The 20,354-nt window shown below is 38.4% G+C and overlaps 1 protein-coding gene across 1 annotated transcript in view; it reads right to left on the reverse strand.

The window, feature by feature from the left end:
* Positions 1 to 20,354, reverse strand: part of LOC127043931 (uncharacterized) — an 80,765-nt gene that overhangs the window by 35,523 nt on the left and 24,888 nt on the right. Inside the window, exons 4-8 of the mRNA XM_050938222.1 lie at positions 18,797 to 18,827; positions 17,289 to 17,348; positions 16,787 to 16,867; positions 14,836 to 14,972; positions 7,571 to 7,693 (exon numbers count right to left, since the gene is read on the reverse strand). Coding sequence (XP_050794179.1) covers positions 7,571 to 7,693; positions 14,836 to 14,972; positions 16,787 to 16,867; positions 17,289 to 17,348; positions 18,797 to 18,827 — 432 coding nt within the window. The remainder of the gene's footprint in view (positions 1 to 7,570; positions 7,694 to 14,835; positions 14,973 to 16,786; positions 16,868 to 17,288; positions 17,349 to 18,796; positions 18,828 to 20,354) is intronic.

The following is a 20,354-nucleotide window of genomic DNA, read 5'->3' on the forward strand; positions in this document are numbered from 1 at the left end:
GAAAGGGAGTTACTCTCATACACCTATTTATCTTGGTACAGGCTTAGCAGGTGTCTTCACACGCCTTAGTACCTGAAATGCATGTATCCAGAACAAAGATAAGGGTGTATCATGATCTAGAATGCATGTTTGTTTCAGAACAAAGATACAGGGTACACACCACGGTATCAGAATAATAAGACAAAAACTAACTGGTTGAATCTAGTTTCAAATGACAAATATGGCACTTTTTACTGGTAAACAAACAAAGTACAAAAAGATGGCTTTAGAGGTGCAACTTTGGCAGCATACCTTCTGCACAAGGTGAATGTAACATCACTGACTGCACTGGACTGCTTTTCAGAGACTGGAATCATATAGAACCTCTTTCCTGTACTATATTAATAAACCTGACTTGCACTGGTTATTTGATCTCGAGGATATTTCAAAATAAACCAAAGTTCGGTCAAGCAACTGACTTCAATTTATCAATAGATTCAATGAGGTCTAACTGTGCTGGCCCCAGCATGTGAATATTTCCTGTATCACATGGTTGTCCACTTGAGCTCTGCTTAATTGGTCTGCCAGATTGTTGTTCTTCTGAGGTTAAGTATATCACTACGGGATATTATCTTATGGAGGATGCATCATTCCCACAACCACTTCCTCTCTTGGCACAGTTGAGAAGAGTGTTCACTTCCTTGCTTCTTCAAGGAAAACATTCCAGTGGTATTGTCTGTGGTCACCTGAACTACTTTGGGCACTGAACGCATTCATGCCTCACCTTCCACACATTGGATTGCTCTGCATTCCAGTTAGTTTAAATGCAACTTTTTCTTCAGGGAATTCCTACATCCTCGAGCCATGAGCTTGCCGCAATGAGTGTGCCAAACTATATTAGATACATCTATAGTCACTGCTGCAGATAAAAGAGGAAGGTTGAATGGTACACCCCAGCAGACATTCTGGGGCTTGGATTCACCAATCTAGGAACAATTACATGTGTCTGGGAATGAGAAGTTTTCAGTTCATACTGTCTGTGCCTTGTCTGTAATTGGCCGATAACCAGTATTGTATTATTTTTAATTTGAAACAAGCAAAAGGGGCAATATATGTTGTAGAAGCTAACATTCCCATACGTTTGAGATAAGAGTACAATTTGAGAGGGTACTTGGTGAGCAGTTTCTATGGAGGATGTCATACACTGGAATCCACCCTGTGGTAATAGTACTCTGTTTATCTGTGAGTCCAAGATGATTCCTATGAAGTGAATTCTCTGAGAATGTCATAAAAGTGATTTATTCTGGTTTATCAGGAAATCTAGACTTCTGAAGAGCGTACATGTACAGTTGACAGCTTTGGAAAGATGATCCTTCAGTGGTGCTTTTTTTAGCCAGTTATTTGCATAAGGGAATGCATGAATACTGTCTCTCCGGAGATGAGTTGCTATTGCTGACATTTTGTGAATACGTTGCCTAGCCCACTCCCAGCAAGAGTATATTGGCTTTTTTGTATATGTAATTGCCTAATCATTTCTTTAAGCAGCATGTTGCTTGTTTGGGGGCTTTTCCGGGAGTGTGTGGCATCTGCTTTTCTTTTTTGTTTGTTTTTTAAAATTTCCTGTTGGAGAGCATGATTGGCTACCAGTTGCGCAATCTGCTTTTAAACAAAAAAAAAGCTTTAAAAGGGTGCTCGCGGAAATGGGCCTCCTCTACTACAAATTGAAGAGATTTGTGACACATGTTTCTTATGGTGATGTGAAAATAGACATTTTTCAAATCAAGGGTTGCAAAACAATCTTTTGGAGAAAGGGAAGGAATAATAGACGCAAAGGTTAAGAAACCCCTGCCTTTGTAGTTGTAGAACAGGTTTTCGATGGCTATTTTGATTAGAGCCAGAACCTCTGATCTTAACAAGTTACTGTTGGAGGGGTTCCTGAACAGGAACTGGGAGGGTGGGTTGGAAGGGGGAAGATTTTTGAATACCCATTGGCAATAATTTTTAAGATCTATCTGTCTGTGGTTATGGAAGCCCAACAATAGAAATAATGTCAGTCACAGTCTTCAAGGGGAGGGGGCTAAGACTGATTAAGGACTGTGGCACAATGTGTCAAGACATGTGGCCTAAGGTTTCATGTTGTATTTGCCAAAGATATTTGGTTTGCCTTTAAACCTGGGTTTGAAATTAATCCTCCTTTGTTGAGATTGTTGAAGATTTTGCAGTTGGGAATAATGTCTTCTCTGTGTTGGAAAAGCAGATAAGAAAGGGTGTTGTCTTTGGTACCTAAATACTCCTAGTCTTCTCTTGGGTGGCTGATAAATGCCCAAAGATATTGCTGAACAACTTGTTTCTTTGCTCTTCTCCAGAATCTTACCTGTCCTGGTACTAAACAGACTTTCTTCCTCAAGGGGAAGGACCTTCACTTTGGCTTTAGTTTCTGGGGGTAAACCTGATGATTTGAGCCATGCACATCTTTGGGCAGAAGTTACAGCTGCTACAGCCCTACCTGCAGAGTTTAAGGAATCAGATGCTCTCACAGCATGCTTTGATACTTGCTGTCCCTCTGTGACAATAGCATAAGCAAGTTTCTTTTGTTCTACTAGTAACACTAAAGTAAAAGCCAACATCATCTCCCAGAGAAACTATTACTAACAAGCTATAATAGCCTGATAATTTGCAACTCTTAGGCTCAGTGCAGAAGAGGAGAAAAATCTTCCTTCCTAGGACATCCATTTTCTTCCGGTCCCCTTCAGGGAGAAGATCAATCTAAGCCATCTTTAGAACTTTGAACAGCCACCTCTAATTTCAAGGAATTTGGAGACAGGTGAGTATGAAAATAAAAACCCCTCCTGGGGTAAAATATAATTTGTCTTTCTTCTTGGACATTGGTTGAACTGATGAAAGATCTGCCTATATTAATGTAATAGGTTGAAGAAGTCCATCTAGAGTTGGTAACGATGTTTTACAGAAGAGTGAGAACCCAGACATCAGAGACTGGGTTGCAGTTTCTTCCATCAAAGTGATTGGCAGTTTAAGTGTAGATGCCATTCTCTGAACCAACTCCTGAAACGTTATTCCATCCTCCAGTGGAAAAGCCACTGAGAAGACCCCTTACATTCTCACCTGGAGATGCCTGAATGTCTGTCCCAGGATTCAGTTCACAAAAACCTTAGAGAGAGACTTGTTCTTCCTCTGACAAAGAATCATGCAATACAGCAGAGATTTCTCCTTCCTTGCTTAATGTCACTGGAGCCAGCATCCTCTTATCAGTAGAGATAAAAGGAGTTGCTCACTGTATCTTGTGCTGCAAATCCTGTTAGCAACATGGAACTGTCCAATACAACCATCTAGGCCCCAGGATCATTCTCCAATAATGTCTGTAAGTCTATGTTATAGTCCAGATCATAGTATGGTCCACTATAAAGGTCTGCTGGAAATGGCTGAGAACCCAAATACTTTCTACTAATTGGTAAGCAGACTGAGGAAAACACCTGTTGCTCTGATCTGTCATCAGGTCTTTGCTCCAATGCCAATCTGATTAGGAACAGAGAAGAGAAGAGTGGACCCAATATCAGGTAGAGAAGCTTTCTAGAGGAACCTGATGGCATTTTGGGGAGTAGAAGGGGAGGCGTCACGTACTGTTCCTCTACCTTCCTCTTCTCTGTTACATTCAGTTCTGGAGAGCTCCTTCTCTTCCGAAGTTCTTCATTTTCTGGATCCGATCAGATTGGCTTTTCTCACAAAGTCCTTTTCCACTGAAATCTCTCTCTTCCTAGATTTCTTCTCTAAGGAACTTCTTAGAAGTCTGAGCTGAAGATGAGAGGTAGAGGCACGGGATGTCAATGAAGACATCTAATATGATGTTTAGCCTTGTCCCTCAATACATCTCATGACAAGACTGGTCTATGCCAATTTTTGGTGTCAACTATATTATCTGATCAAATAAGCTTCACCTGCAAGCACCTCTTGAAGGAGAACTGCTTGCGGCCTATTTTATCTGTCTTTCTTAGATCTCAAGGTAAAAGTGCTGCAGATAGCACATATGGAGGTCAAATTTCCTTCTCTGAGGCAGCATGGTGCCATGTATGCATACACAATGCTCAGAAAACTGAAGAGCAGGAGGCATACTGTTTAAAATAGGTTTCTTGACCTGTGGATCTGCCATAACCACAGGCCAAAGCCAACGCCTCAACACTACTATACTATCTACTAACTTACTAATATTGTAAAAACTTATTCTTAGTAACTCTAAAACATAACTGCTATCTAAAATTAACAACTAGTAAGTAACTAAGCACTATCTAATGGTAGGATCAAGGCACAAAGTCCGGAGCGGTTCTTTATCTCTCACACCCCCTTTTATAACCTCACCCCTAGACTATTCAGGAACAGGACTGGGGCAACGAATGGACGGGTACATGAGCACTCCAACGGACACTAGTTAAGTTAACTAGTTAAGTTACACCATCGGAGCCGCAGGCAGCCGGTGCATCCTGTGAGTGGAAAAATGTAGACACCACTTGAAGGACAAGAATTACAAGTAAAATATACAATCTAGAGTCTCTGAATGAACTGGATTAAGTATGCCTGCATGAAAACAACTTGGCAGTTGTGCTCTTTCCAGCAAAATTCCATACATAACAACGTCTTCTACGTTACAGTTTCAGTCAGACATTTTACAGGAGAAAGTCAACAATTAAAAACAAGAGCAACTCAAATGAGGATTCAATGAATAATTCCTCTGATTCCCTTTTTGCTTGTCGAAATAAGGTAAACTGATGCAATTATTTACTTTTCAGACCAAATCAGCTCTTCATGGATACCTCTAACAGCACTGACTAATTTTCAGTAAGTTCGTAGCACACATTTGCTAAATGGGTACGTGTAAATCTATGATTTGTGCATACATGTCACTAGACAGACGTGTGGCAAATCAGGGATTTGAATGCAAACATTTTAATATCACATATGCAAACATATCCCATTTCTGTTCACTTCTAACCTTACTGAAAACAGTTCCTGCATTATTTCTTTAGATTTTGGACTCCACACCAGAGGACTCTCATACAAAGTTCTGGGTGCCCTTGATATATATTTAAAAATTCTAGACTGTAGGTGATATAAAGTAAAAATCAACTAAAGCAGTACTTCATCCTTCCACCATACCACACCTCATTTAGTCACAAGTCATGTGACCACTGCAGCTTAAGACATGTGCCACACTTCCACAGACAAATTCCACCCTCAACTGCCTGCACCAAAGGCTGTTCAAATAGATGGGCTCTGCGGCATGCCCACCAGGCCAGCAAAGTCACACTTTTTTCAGAGCCTGGGGAGCAGAACATTTCAAAGGAAAGGAGCTAGCATCCCTTTGCCTTTTATTAAAAAAAAGGGGATCAAGCTCCTGCGCTGATCACAACTGTGACAGTCTTGCACAAGGAGAAAGGTCGTCTCTCTCAATGAGACAGGTCCAACGCAGTTTATATCAACTCACACCAACTCCATCTGAAAACCAACAGACTACCAATGCAAATCTTGGAGAACTGTTAACAGATGTTGCCATCAAGAAGTACTGCTTAACAAGCAGGCTGCGGCATTCTGCACCAGTTTAAGTTAGTTTAAGCTAGATTTAAGATGTAGCCCCACATAGAGTACACTGCAATAATCAAGTTTCAAGGTGACAAAGGCATGTAGTACAGTAGCAAGGTACATATTCAAGATGAACAGCTGCAATCACCTGGCCAGACAGCTGGCAAAAAACATTCTTGTACACTGCTGCAATGTGATCCTCCAACAGTAAAAGGGGATCCGATATCACCTCCAGATAGAGATATCACCTTTGTGACATCTTTGATGCTTCCCCATATCTACCAGCATCACCTCAGTCTGAACTGTCTGGATTGAATTTCAGCCACCTTGCTCTCATCCATTACCCAATTTCTCTGAGCTAGACATTTTTTAGCACTGGCTGGATCAAGTGGAATGGATATAAGCTCAGTGTCATCAGCATACTGAACACATAATAGGACATGCTTCTTCATTAATCTTCCTAGCAGTCCCATATACCTGTTGAACAGAAGAGGAAACAAGATGGAATCCTATGGAACTCCATAAAACCGTGCTCTTAGGATGTAGGAACAATTGCCTCGCGCCAGTCTCTAGGAACACTCTGCAAGGAAAGAACTGTACCAAAGGCTGCTGGTAGACCTAACAATATCAGCATGCACAATTGGTCTTAATTCAGCACCAAGAAGAGATCATCTACTAATGTTACCGGTGCTGATTACGTCCCATACCCACGTCTGTGGCAAGATACAAGGTATCTAGGTACTTAGCATTGTCTTGCCACTCCCTTCTCTATAATTTTACCCAGAAATAGGTAAAGATGTAATACTGGTCTATAATTAACCAAAAATAGTTGGTTTCCTGGGTAAAAACCTGCAACAGTTTTCTTAAGAGAAGTCAGCACTTGCCCTCCCTAATGGAGGCAGTGAATCTCCACCAGTAAAGGAGCCACTATTTCCCCAAAGAGGACACTGGTACAAATAACAGATCGTGGGAGAAAATCTTCCCAACACCTTCAGTACCTCAATGACAGTCACTGGCCTAAAATCAACCACAGTGTAGCATGTTACACCATTATGACAATACAGCCATTAATATAAATATTGATTAGCATGTCGTATTCCAGGGGTAGGCAACCTGCGGCACACAAGCTGATTGTCTGTCGTACTCACACTGCCCGGGTCCTGGCCACCAGTCCGGGGGGCTCTAATTTTAATTTAATTTTAAATGAAGCTTCTTAAACGTTTTAAAACCCTTATTTACTTTACATACAACAATAGTTTAGTTATACATTATGGACTTATAAAAAGAGACCTTCTAAAAACATTAAAATGTATTACTGGCACGTGAAACCTTAAATTAGAGTGAATAAATTAAGACTCAGCACACCACTTCTGAAAGGTTGCCGACCCCTGTTGTATTCTGTTTGCTTTCATGTGCATGGGATTCTTTAGAACAGTTATGAAGATTTATGGCAAGCAATCAAAGCACCTCGATAAGAATAAGTCAATTCTGCCATATGTAAAATATACTTTTGTTTGAACAGTAGCATGTGGAAGCTATGCTACCTAGTTGCAATAGCGCATAAGATGCAGAAATTTACCGTGGGATTCTCTCTCCTGTAAAATGTATATTGTTCATGACAGCATGTTTCTTACTGTTGCTAAAACAGGGAAACTCCCCATTCTCCATTTTACTAGCTAAAGGAGGACTGACCAATATACACTTTTGTTATAGTGTACTACAAGGTGATTAATATAACTTCTGTGAACTTCTGACGGGGCATACACTTGTATCAAAAAAACTGATTACGCATGCTCAACAGTAAATAACAGAAAACTAGACCCAAAATAACATTTTAAGAATGAACAGAGCATTTATAGTGTAGGCAGTAATTTACAAAGTTAATAAGAGGGCTGGGTCCACCATCCCATAAATAAAAGATGACATCCGTATTTTTTACAAACACACAGGCATTTGGGAAGGAATACACATAGGCACTGAAGTTCTTTTTTTAAAAAATTACCTTTATTTGTTTTCTTCCCTCCTTCTTTTCAATAACTGCAGCAACTTGTTTAAGCCTTCTGTTCAGTTCTGAACCTCGACCTCTAATTTCATCAGATTCCACTATCTCAGGATAATGTTGTGTCTAGAAATAAAAATGCCACCCACTCTATTAATCCAGACTTTCTTAATGATAAAATACAGTGTCAAATTTCCTTTTTTCTCCCCTTTGGCAATACAAGCAGTTATGTACAATAAAGTATCTATTTTCTTCTATTTGGATTTAATTACAAGCAAAAATCAGAAGCAATGACTACCAGTGAAGGAAAGCTAGGTCAGTAATTAGAGTGCTAGTCTGGGAGTCAGAATACTCTCAGTTCCCTACTCTGCCACGGACTTCTCACTGACCTTGAGCAAATCTCTTGATCTCTGTGCCTGTACCTCATCTGTAAAATGGGGATAATAGTATTTCCCTACCTTACAAGAGCATTATGACGATAAATATATAAAAGATTGTGAGGGGCTCGGATACTACAGCAATGAGAACTTTATATAGTTACAGTTGCCATGCCAACCCTTCTTTTTCAACTCTTTATAATTGATAACTGTCTATTTTTTAAATCTAAATAAAAAAAAATAACCCTTTAAGGTTAAATATTCCACACTTAGTCTCTGATTCAGATTATTTTTTAGTTTGAGCAAATACAGCATATATGCTTTCGAAAACGAGTTCAGTGAGAAATACAGAGTTTTGCCAATCTTTTTTAAAAATAGCTGTAGCAATTCAGAGATTTGAAAGTGGAAAAGTCCTGAAGTTACAGCTGCCCTTTTCCCTGGGGAAATCTTTTCAGATTTGGGTAAATTATAAATCAGGCAAAAATTGCCATTTGCACATGGACAACAGAACTTTTTCAACACATTTTAAGAAAACAAAGCTGAATTTATAATTTTCTATTTTCTAACACACTTTGATGATAAAAGCAGAATTTTTACACCATGAGAAATTAATGATTTACTGAGAAACTATGCTTTAAACGGTGGAAAGGAAATTCTGCAGGGCCTGTGAAGTCCAAAAACATCAAACAAACCCATAAATTATGATAAATTTTAACTGTGCTACTACCCCCTAGGCATGCCCAAAGCAGCAAAATTACTTTTATTATACCTGCACCTATCAAGTGTATTCCAAATATCCCTTGGGTGCTGAAATTTACAGATCTCTGACAAATCTCTGAACAATTTATCAATATTAAAAAAGCCGGGGAGGGAGTGGGGGAGGAGAGGGAGAGAAGAAGGGGAATCTATGTTACACAATTGGTTTCTCCTTCTGAATCACCTGCAAAGATAGCAAAAATTATCCAAGATCAATTCTAATAAGAGTGTGGAATTCTCATGATTTGTGCCATTGAAAAAGTCTGGAACAAAGACTAATTTCTTCTAGCATCCCCAAGTGTTTAAGGACAGCATTACCCTTAAGACTAGAATAAGGGGTTTGGACATGGTGGATAAAAAAATAATTTTAAAAAAATTGCATTTAAAATAAATAGGGTTTAAAAAACAAACTTATTTAAAATTAAATTTGAAATTGACAACCTATGTTAAAGCCTGCATTTACTATAATCTATTACAATCATTTAGATTAAACACAAAAATAATATTCAGCAATACATGTTTGCTTCCAAGTTTCAAAGAAAGTCATACCAGTGAACTGGTGGAAGTCACTGGCTAAACACCTAGAACCAGAGTTGGTTGAAGTGCTAAACCGGCTTTTAAGAGCAGGAGCCTTTTCTGCAATTACAGAGGGAATATTTTCTTCATCCCAGTTTATTCAACTCATTCAGTTCAAAGTTAAGAAATCATTTGGGAGCTGAAAAAGCACTAATGAAAAAAACTGCATGTGAGAATGTCATCTACTAGTTCTAAAATCTAGAGGGACATGGTGACCAGAAAATCAGTTCAATTCACTAACTACTACAGATAATACTTTAATAAATGTTAGTTTGAAATGCAAAGCATATATTGATAAAACTTTTTTCTCTTATTTATCCAGCATATTAAAAGTAGTTTTTAAGAAAAAATGTAAATGCTTGATTTGTGCATTTTAATTAAACTTGAATTTCTATCCAAACAGAGCTTGACACCAATTACACATAAATTAATCTAGTAAATCAGAAATGCAACATTCACCATTTTCTAACATAGTGAAATGTAAAAACTATATGAATAATTGAATCTGAATAAACATAAATCAACCTATGTAATTAGTTAAATATACATAGTGTATCCTCCTGATTAGAAAAAGTTTAGTGTGAAGGTGATTGGTTACAAATCAACATGCTTTAATGGTTATCAACCAATAGGAATCAATCTTTCTTTAGGGGGAAAAAAATAAAAAGTATAAATGCAAATAATAATTTAAATCTATTTAAATCAAGACTTCCTGTTTACTGATTTAAATAACTGTTAAAATGGATTTAAAATCAATCCAGCCTGGCTTTGGAACTATCTTCTTCTGATTAACTACCTGTATTTTATACATAAAACTTTCCATTACATCATTCAGCAGTTGTGTTCTCCAATCCATAAAGGACCACAGTAATCAACCTTTAAGTCTTTTATTATGGTTTTACTAGGAACAACTGCCAAAGTTATCTGCCCCAAGGTTAACCCTAAACGGTGGGTAGGATTCATGGTAGCCCTGGATAATATGCCAGTATTCCTTAAATATTTTATGTTAAGGAAATTGCCAGAAAGATAGTTCTGAGAATGTCAATCCACCCATTGGGAGCATACGTCATGAATCCATAGGAAGCCAAAATAACCCTTCTAAGATTGACTTGCCAACAAGAAGAGTGGCTCTTCATGTATCTCACATCCCCCAGCAGGAATCTGAGCAGCCCAACTTCACAAATCATCCTTTAATGTCAGACAGCTATCTGACAGCCAGCAACCCCACTGGAAAATGGAAAAAACTGCCAGAGGTCACTAATGTAGCTTCATAGGACAGAGAACTGTTTCTCTGCTGACTCTTTTATCTTGATCCAAGACTACTTGAGTTATACTCTTGAAGATGTAAAGACAACTTTTCAAAGTTACATTTAGAATGGACTATGTATTCTAAATTATTTTAAGAAACAAGCTGTGATTTTTTAAAAATTTTATTAAAATTAATTTCAATTTCAGATTTCAGCAATAGTATAGTGATCTAGATAGATTCTTGGATCTTTTTAAAGAGCTGTCCTCAGCCAGCTAGAGGAACACAATTTCGCATTTGTGGAAAAACAACACTACAACATCCATGCTCTTCATAAAAATATGCAAAGAGCTGATACCAATCCAAACAGCAATATCTGAAATGATAGTGCTTATTTCCTACTAGAAGTACTTTAATCACTACATCTCTTCAGGACTCAGGGAAACTGAACCATATATCCTGTTGTACTGTCAGTCCTCATTTTGGCCATTACTGCCCTCCACTAAACTCATGCAAGGAATATGTAAACAATACTTGATAGTGTCCCCCTTATTATGGAGAATTATGCTTCACCTCTTGATTCAACTGCAATGAAGGAGAGCTAGCTGCTCTCCTTTCACTACAGAATCTTGCAGGGCCAACAGCTCCAGGAATTGCATTACCTCCTCCTAGGAATTTTTATCCTTCTCATGAAGTTAAAGCAAAAATCCTCTGAGAAAAGAATTTTCTTCCTTGGCCCTTGTGAGCTGCATATTGATTACTAAGGGACCACTCCTTTAGCCAGCACTGAGGGTTTGGCTACACTACAGAGTTGCAGCACTGGTGAGGGGGTTACAGCGCTGCAACTTAGGATGTGGCCACACTTGCAAAGCACGGCCAGCGCTGCAACTCCCTGGTTGCAGCGCTGGCTGTACACCCGGTCGAGCCTCGGGTGTAGGGGATCCAGCGCTGGTCAGCAAGTGTGGACACCCACCAGCACTTTTATTGACCTCCGGGGTATAAGGAGGTATCCCAGAATTCCTGTCCACAACAAACCGGAAGAAAGGGAGAGCTCGGAGTTCAGCCAAACTGCTTATTTAAAAAACAAACACAGCTCCTGTTTGCTGAGCGAGCTGAGGCAGGCAGGGGAATTACTTTGGAATGTTCACAGCTGTTTGCTTGAAGAGAGAAACAGCACGCTCACACGGCAGAGGGGGAGGGGGAAGTCCGTGTTCGGCAGTTGCTGATCTGGTCTGATGGGTATTTAGCTGTGCATAATTTGCAATTAGTGAATGAGAGAGGAGTGGGGGAAGGGAGTTAGAACTTTTAAAATGATTGAAGGTAGGCAAAAGACCTTAGAACTTGCAAGGCAGGGAGCTGAGAACAGTGTCAACTCCAAAAATCTATTCTGTCTGTCTCCTCCACGCTCCCTGTCACATTCCACCCCACCCCCCTCTTTTGAAAAGCACGTTGCAGCCACCTGAATGCTGGGATAGCTGCCCACAATGCACCACTCCCAACAGCGCTGCAAGTGCTGCAAATGTAGCCACACTGCAGCGCTGGTAGCTGTCAGTGTGGCCACACTTGAGCGCTGGCCCTACACAGCTGTACGAACACAGCTGTAACTACCAGCGCTCCAAAACTGTAAGTGTAGCCATACCCTGACTTAAGAATTGCATTCCTTTCCATCCTCCACTCAAAGTCTCAAGATGCTGGGTGCCATATGGAAATCTAGGCATGTTGATTTTTTCCCAATGTTTGCGACAATATCACTTGCTACAAGGTCCCCTTGTACCAATGAAGAAGTTCCATACAATAATACAGTAGTTAAATGTTTTGAAGGAACCAAAGGCTGCGAACAGCTTTCACCCCAGAGATTGGCTGCCTACAACCATATTATCACTAAGAACTGGCTTGGCACACAGAATATGCCCTGAATGCTCACTGCATACGGCAACTGTAAGTATTAAATTAACTGAAGGTACATGGTTGAAAAATGCCATGGACCCTACATCAAATCCAAGCTGCATTCAAGATCCTAATGATGTCCAATCTGGACTAACAAAAATAGAACTTGTAGGAAAGAACTCAGAAATATATAAATAGGAGTCAAGAGCAAATAAGGTGTCAAAGGGCCACGAAGATCTCAATCAGCAATGCAGATCTCACTCTGCATTTTGTTAGAGGCTTAACCTTCACCTCTAAGTTTGAATATAACACCAGAAGGAACATGAATCAAAAAATCTGTAATTTGTGTGGCTGTCTCAACAGATCTATTTGGCACCGATAAGTTGAAGTAGATGGACCGCTCTGAAGTGCTGCTGTGATACAAGTATAATTGAGTTCTGAATAAAAGCTGACAGATCCAGCAGAATCTCTACCAACAATGAACTATTATTTGACTCTGTAGCCTCCAATGACTAACTTAAGGGATGCCAAGAGTTCTTAATAGGATCTGAGTATTTAAACAGCCATCTCTGAGCTGATCCCATATCTGAGAGCATCATGATATTCCTTCAAAGCACAAAAGACAATGAGCAGTGCAGTGCAGCGTTCATTAGAGGTGTGGATTGCAATTGGAATATAACTGAAGAATTGCTAGACTTAATGCCACTGAAGGGTACCTCAACGGGATGGGACATACTTCAGGGACTGGAAGCGAGTATTGAAAAAGCTGCGCTGCCGTGGAACGAACTCGTATCTTTGGCTACGGACGGTGCGCCATCAATGTGCTCTGAAAACGTTGGTGTGGTTGGGTTATTGAAGACCAAACTGAACAGCCTCAATGTACCAGAAATTAGCTTCACCAGTATACACTGTATTTTGCACCAAGAAGCCCTGTGTAGTAAAAGTCTACAAATAAAGGAAGTTATAGATGTAGTTGTTAAAACTGTTAATTTTATACATGCACCAGGGCTGAATCACAGACAGTTCCCGTCATTTCTAGCAAGTATGGACAGTGAATATGGCGAACTTCCGTATCACACTCAAGTTAGATGGCTGAGTCATGGAAATGTTCTGAAGCCTTTTTTTGCACTCAGAGAGGAGACCGATTCCTTCATGAAAATGAAAAACAAGGTGGTTCCACAGCTTGCTGATTCCACTTTTATCTGCAACCTTGCTTTTCTAACAGATGTAACTGACGACCTGAATGCACTGAACTTGAAACTTCAGGGTAGAAAACAGATGATAACACAGATGTTTGACAGGGTTAAGTCATTCAAAGTCAAGCTTACTTTGTGGGGGAAACAGCTGACTGCTGGCAGTTTGGTCCATTTCTCGACTCTGAATTCTTTAGGAAAAGTTGAACCCAAATCCTTGAAAGAATATGCAGAGATCATTTCTAATTTCACAAACACTTTGATGTGCGGTTTAAAGATTTCAAGGTACTTGAACCACATTTTCAACTTTTTTCCACACCATTTGCTGATGAGATTAACTATGTTGCAGAGAAAATGCAGATGGCGTTAGTGGAACTTCAGTGTGACACCATTTTGAAGCAGAAGTATACAGATGTTGGAATTCCAGAATTCTATAGGTTTCTTTCACAAGAAAGATTTCCCATGTTATTCTCTGCTTCTGCAAGGATAATGGCAACGTTTGGAAGTATATATATGTGTGAACAGTTTTTCTCTTCCATGAAGATTAACAAATCTCTGTTAAGGTCAAGGCTCACTGACGAACATTTGAAAGCAACACTGAGATTGGTTTCATCTCAGGATATCAAACCTAATATTCATGCTCTGGTTGATGCAAAATGCTGCCAGCTAAGTGGCCAAAAATGAAATAACTTTTCACATCACAATTAAAGAAGTTAATAAAAAAGTTAATAAATTGACTTTTAATAGCATACTATATTTTAATACTATACTACATTACTCTTCATTTTTTTTTTGCCTACCTCCAGGCACTTCCCACCGCCAAGCAGCCAAACAGCTGTTGGTGGCACTTAGCACTTTCCAGGAGCGAGGGGGAGGAGCGGGGAGCCGCGCGCTCAGGGGAGGAGGTGGAGAAGAGACGGGGTGGTGGCGGGGCCTCATGGAAGGGGTGGAGTGGGGGCCGGGCCGGGGGCAGCGAGGGGGGAGGGGTTATCAGTGATGCGGCTCTCGGGCCAATACACTAGTCCTCATGTGGCCCTCATGGTCATTTGAGTTTGAGACCCCTGCCTTAGAGAATGTGTATATAAAACCATTTTATTTTTATTGGTTTAACATCCTAATGAAAATATATTTAAAATGAAAGGTGCGAGTAGAGAATTTGCCACCCATGTAATAGTCTAAAGAACACGTTAAATAAATATATAAATAAATAAATAGAAAAACACACACACTTACCAGATATGCCAGTCTATGTTTAGAGCCATAAACATGCATGAACATGTTACTCAATCCGGTTTGACAGTGGCACAGCTGACACTCGTAGAGAACAAGGAGATTCTCTTTTGATCGGTATTCAATTATATATTCAAGTCCTGTATAGAAGAAAGGGATATTTTACAATTTAGTGTTTACTAAAACAATCTGCACTACAAATTACCACCCAGTACACAGATGATCAACAGTTCATACAAGAAAAAAACTAAAGCAAGCCTTAGTGACTTATTAGGTACTAAACAAATTGGCCAAGATTTTAATAACTAGCTATTTTGAATACCTTGATTTTTGGGTGCTAAGCTTAAGACATCTTCCTAACCACTCACCTGTGAAAAAGTGCTCTCTTTAAGTTCCCTCAAGCTGGGCAACAAAAATTGAGGTATTCAAAAGACACTAGCCACTTTTGGAAAATGTAGGACAATCCTTTGCTTACCATCTCTATGTTCCTTAGAAATAGACTGTCTCCTCTCCAACAAAGAGAAACTGACATGTTTGTATAAAAATGCATTTTTATATTCAAAACGCATCAACTATGATATTATAATAAGAGTAATCACAGAATCATTTAGTCAAGAGTAGCTTCTAGTATAAATAGCCTCACATTATTTGTAACCCACACTCAACAGATACATGTCCAACCTGATCAAGAATAAATATGCAATGAGAATTCCAAGAACTCTCATCAGTAAGATCCACTTACACACTGTACCAGTAGAACACCTAACGTAAATTGTATAAGGTTTACCTAATTTCATACTTATGAATGCATAAATTTGTAGGAGCAGGATTTTATAATTGTACTATGAGAATTAATGTATGATTTGATTTTATCCTGTCAGCCACCCTTTTTGAACAGCAGAAAGGAATGACAGACCAGAACAATCCTTATGACTGATTATGGTCACCCTTTTGTTTTAGAATAAGTTATAATGTCTACTATGGTTTCCTATATGTATTGCAAATTAGGCACTCTAGTTAAATATACATTTCTTTATTTTAAGGTTTTAGTAAGTAAGAGACAGGATCTTGTATTGTATCTAGGTTAAGAAGATTAGAGGGATGTTGAGGGCCTGAAGCCTCAATGTGAATTGTTTTAGTTATAAGATTTAGCAAGGCTTGATTTACAACATATTCTGCTGAATATAAAATACTGCTGTCTCTATACCTTTGAAGGTTTCTGTAAAAGATTGTTTGTGTGAATGAGGAATGCATGCATCATGAAGAGATAAGGCGTGAAAGCCATCACAAATGTCCAGATGGTCAAGAAAAAGTGAGAGACTTGGAAAGACCAGGAGATAATCAGAAAACATCCATTGTATCCGATGCTAAACATGTTAGCAGCATTGACGACCTCAGAGGTGAGGCAGGCACCCCCAAAGGCAAGACAACGAATAGGAAATAACTATGGGAAGCCCAACAATAACCATCAAATGATAACAGCAGAAAACCCCAAGATTATCACCACTTAAGGACTAATGATTACAGGATGACACTGCAAAATGCATGGACTCAAATGGGAATTTACAACTATAAAGCTGGGGTGTTTTGCCATGGAACTCTGGGTTTAGTCCCGCAAAGCCTCAGAGCATCGGATCGCGACCGATAAGAGCCCAGCTCCTCACTCATGCTCAATCTAACTGGCCATTAGATTGACTCGAGCTACAACACACTGGTAACTATAAACATGAACTGGCAGGAGGGAAGGAGGGAGGGAGGGAGTGTGTGTGTGTGAGTGTCTGTGCGTGTGTGTGACTAAAAACCATATGCTGTTATATTTTCAATAAATGCAGCGTTTTTGCCTTCTCCTCTATAAAGATCCCGTGTGCTTTGTATAGCGTAACAAATTTACTCAATCCCTCTGGAAATGTAAATGTTGCTGGCATTTAATTACAGCATTTAAAAAAATGCTTACCAAGTGCAGGTTCTGAATCTTTACACGTATTAAGCTGTTCTTCCAAGGTTTGTCCTTGAAACTTCTCTGGCTCAGTCTGAACTATAAAATAAAAGCATTTTATTAAAATGTGGTTAGTTCCCTATACCAAAGCAAAAATAACCACGCATTGTGTACTGTTAGAAACTCTCTAGAGCAGTGAGAAATCTAGAAGGAAATGGTGTTCCCCACTCCAGTCACAGATTTAAGTTTGCCAACAAATCCAAACAAATCCCTGCTCTGCAATGCCCTTCAGGAGGCCCAGCAATGAGCCATTTGACGTGGTGAAGCATTATCCCTGAAGTTCCACCCACTCACACTGTCTTCTCTTGCAAGGAAGATGTTGTAGAGGTACTAAAAGGGGAAAACACAATATAAAGCAAATTTCCCCAATGACCTGCTAACTTCTAGCATCACTGGAGGACATTAAATCATGGCACAGCTGTGTGTTTGTGCACTATATTGACTAAGGAAATTAACTTACCATAATCAGGAAGTTTTATAGGTGCTTTCGCTTGGTCTCCTATACCACTCACAGTTTTAACTAACAAAAGAAAAAAAAAGAGTAAAAATTTATGAACAAAGACTAGAATGAGACTTTGAGAAGAACCCAGTCAGAAAGACTGGACATACACCATGTTTAAAGGAACCAATGTGAACTTCTTGTTGAAGTGTAAAGGACAAAATTATATTACTTTAATCTTTGTGTACCAAGAGTTAAATTTTGCTGTTAACAGTTGAAGCACAAACATTCGCGTCAAAGAATTACAATAAACCAACTTAGTGCTAGACAATTTAATAAAGAGGACAAGAAATTACAATAGCAACCAGGTGCCAATTTTACAATTAATTAAACTCATACCAAAGTATTAAATTACAGCAGAACCCACTATAGTGAAAATCTCCTATGGTACCCAGCCTGGAATCAGAGTCTGCTACATTAAGCTTTAAATCCAGCACTTCACACCTACTTGGAGACATTACATGATACAGAGAGAGGATTTGGAAAGGGCTAGTTAATTTCATATAAAGAACTCTCCTATGGCATAAGGGCAGAGCATTGTGCTCCTGGTTACCCTTGCATTCACAAGGAACTGCTTATCTACACAGGGGAATTGATGAGAACAGCTAATGTAGACAAGCCCTGAAAAACCACGCAAGATTGCAGGACAAAGAGGAAACCCTGTTGGCTTCACCTCCTCTGCAAGAAGTAAAGAAAGTACATCAGATCCCTCCTCCACTGTAATCAGACATTGCAGAAGTTATTTCTATTCAAAATTTAATACTTAAGAAGACTTTACTTTTCCATTCATGAAAGAGCACCAAACAGGCCTTGTGATGCTTGCGTCTGAATTTGAATTCTAGTCTAACACGGAATAATGGGCTAAAAGTAATAAAAAAGAATTCCAATGTATTTCTTTTTTTAAAAAAGGGAAAAACTGCCTAGCAGTGAGGGGTCTATTGTGCTGTGGAACTTTCTCCAAACAATACAAGAAAAGTCCAGTATCTTGGGACATAAAAAATGAAACTGGACATTTAAATTTAGACTGGAAAATACACTGTATCAAACTGTACAACTTTAGGGCCAAGGGTGTGTAAATGACGTCAGTCTTTTCCACCTCTGAACTTTACGAAATACAACCATGCTACTTTTCTGTTAAAATAATTAGCAGTGGAATATCTTAAGTTGACAATTAAATAGCTATCATTTGGTTTAAAAGTTAACTCTCCACAAGTAACAAATTCAAACCTCTTCTAGCTATTTCTCTAGTACAGACCAGGTCGCAGAGTCCTCTTATGATTAATCCCAAAATATTACTAGTTACAATTCTAGTGCCCAATCCTGTACATCCCTTAATACCACAATTAGTGACACTGTCTTCCGCAGGATTGGACCTAAAATTAAAATTCTTAAATAGGTCACTTACGGTTTTGTATGGATGTTTATAAAAAACATTTAACCAAAGCAAAAAGTTAAACTTTAGTACTTACCAATACCATGGGCTTTTAGAGCTTCTTCAACCTAAATTAATGAGAGAAAAAACGATTTAATGTTTTCGTAGAAATTTTACATTGTCAAAGAGGTGGACAGTCACTGTTTATATAATAAACTAATTAGATTCAGGATTACACAAAAGATGATTATTCAAAATGTACATGCAATTTTTCTCTCATGGATGGATGGATGGATGGATGGATATCAGGGTGAATAAAAATCAATTTTTTAAAATCAAACATTGTATTTTTTTAAATTCAAATTAAATACAAGTTTAAAAAATAAACCTATTTAAAATTGACAACCTAGGTTAAGGTCTAGACTTAAATTTATTACAATCATTGAAATTAAATACAAAAATAATATTAAGCAATACATATTTGCTACCAAGTTCTAAAAAAATCCAGACCACTGAACTACCGGAAGTCACCAGCTGAGCAGCTAGAACCAGAGTTTGTTGCAATGCTAAGACAGCTTTTAAGAGCAGCAGCCTCTTCTGCAGTTAGAGAATATTCTCTTCATTTCAGTTTATTCAATTAGTTCAGTCAAATGATTAGTTCATTCAAAGCTAAGAAACCATTTGGGAATTGAAAAAGAAGGGGAGCTTTCTTTCACTCCCAATCTATGAATAAAAACTAGGTGCAAGAGGATGAGATGTACAAGTTACAAAATTTTGAATAACACACAGACCAGAAATGATCAGTTCAAATCACTAACTACAGATATTACCGCTTTTGTTTACTAAAACAATTAGTTTAAAATGCAAAACATGTTTTGATAAACTTTCAAATCATTTTTCTTATCCAGCACATTTAAGATAATTTAATTTTTTTAAATGCTGGTTTTGTGCCTTTTTAATTAAACTTGCACTTCAACCCAAATAGAGCTTGACACCAATTACAAATATAAATTAATCATCATCTAGTAAATCAGAAATGCATAAGTCATCATTTTTTAACATAATAAAAATTAAAGACTCTATATACACATATTTCAGCAATTATATTTATTTAGATAGTATATCCTCTTGGTTAGCAAAGAGAAGCACTAAGTTTAGGGTGAAGGCTGCATTTAGTTGCAAATCAACATTTCAGTGGTTAGCAATTAATTAGAATCAACTTTCTTTAGGAAAATAGCTAAGTAGTACAAATGCAAAACACAATTAAAATTAATTTTTAAATAAATGGTTCCTGCTTGCTGATTTAAATCATTAGTAAAAGTCGATTATTTACATTGTTCTGACTTAAATCAATCCACTGTTATTATATTAGACTCATGATTTAGATTAATAAATACCTGCATCTGTATTTGATCTTGCCTCATGCCCCTTGCTGACTAGAGTACAAAGCTCTGAAACATATTTTGGGCTAGATTTATAAAGAGAACTTGGGCACCTAAATCCAATATTTAGGTAATAATGGCATTCACAAAACCATAGCTCAGCTGCTGCCTAAAGTTGCATGTGCCTAACCCCCTTAAATACTTAAGTTTCTGCCAAAGGGTATGCACAAAGCCGTTTAAGTTCAGATGCCATCCCAGAGCCCTTGCTCATAC

The sequence above is a fragment of the Gopherus flavomarginatus genome, chromosome 2, assembly GCF_025201925.1.
Source record: "Gopherus flavomarginatus isolate rGopFla2 chromosome 2, rGopFla2.mat.asm, whole genome shotgun sequence".
Classification (NCBI taxonomy): domain Eukaryota; kingdom Metazoa; phylum Chordata; order Testudines; family Testudinidae; genus Gopherus; species Gopherus flavomarginatus.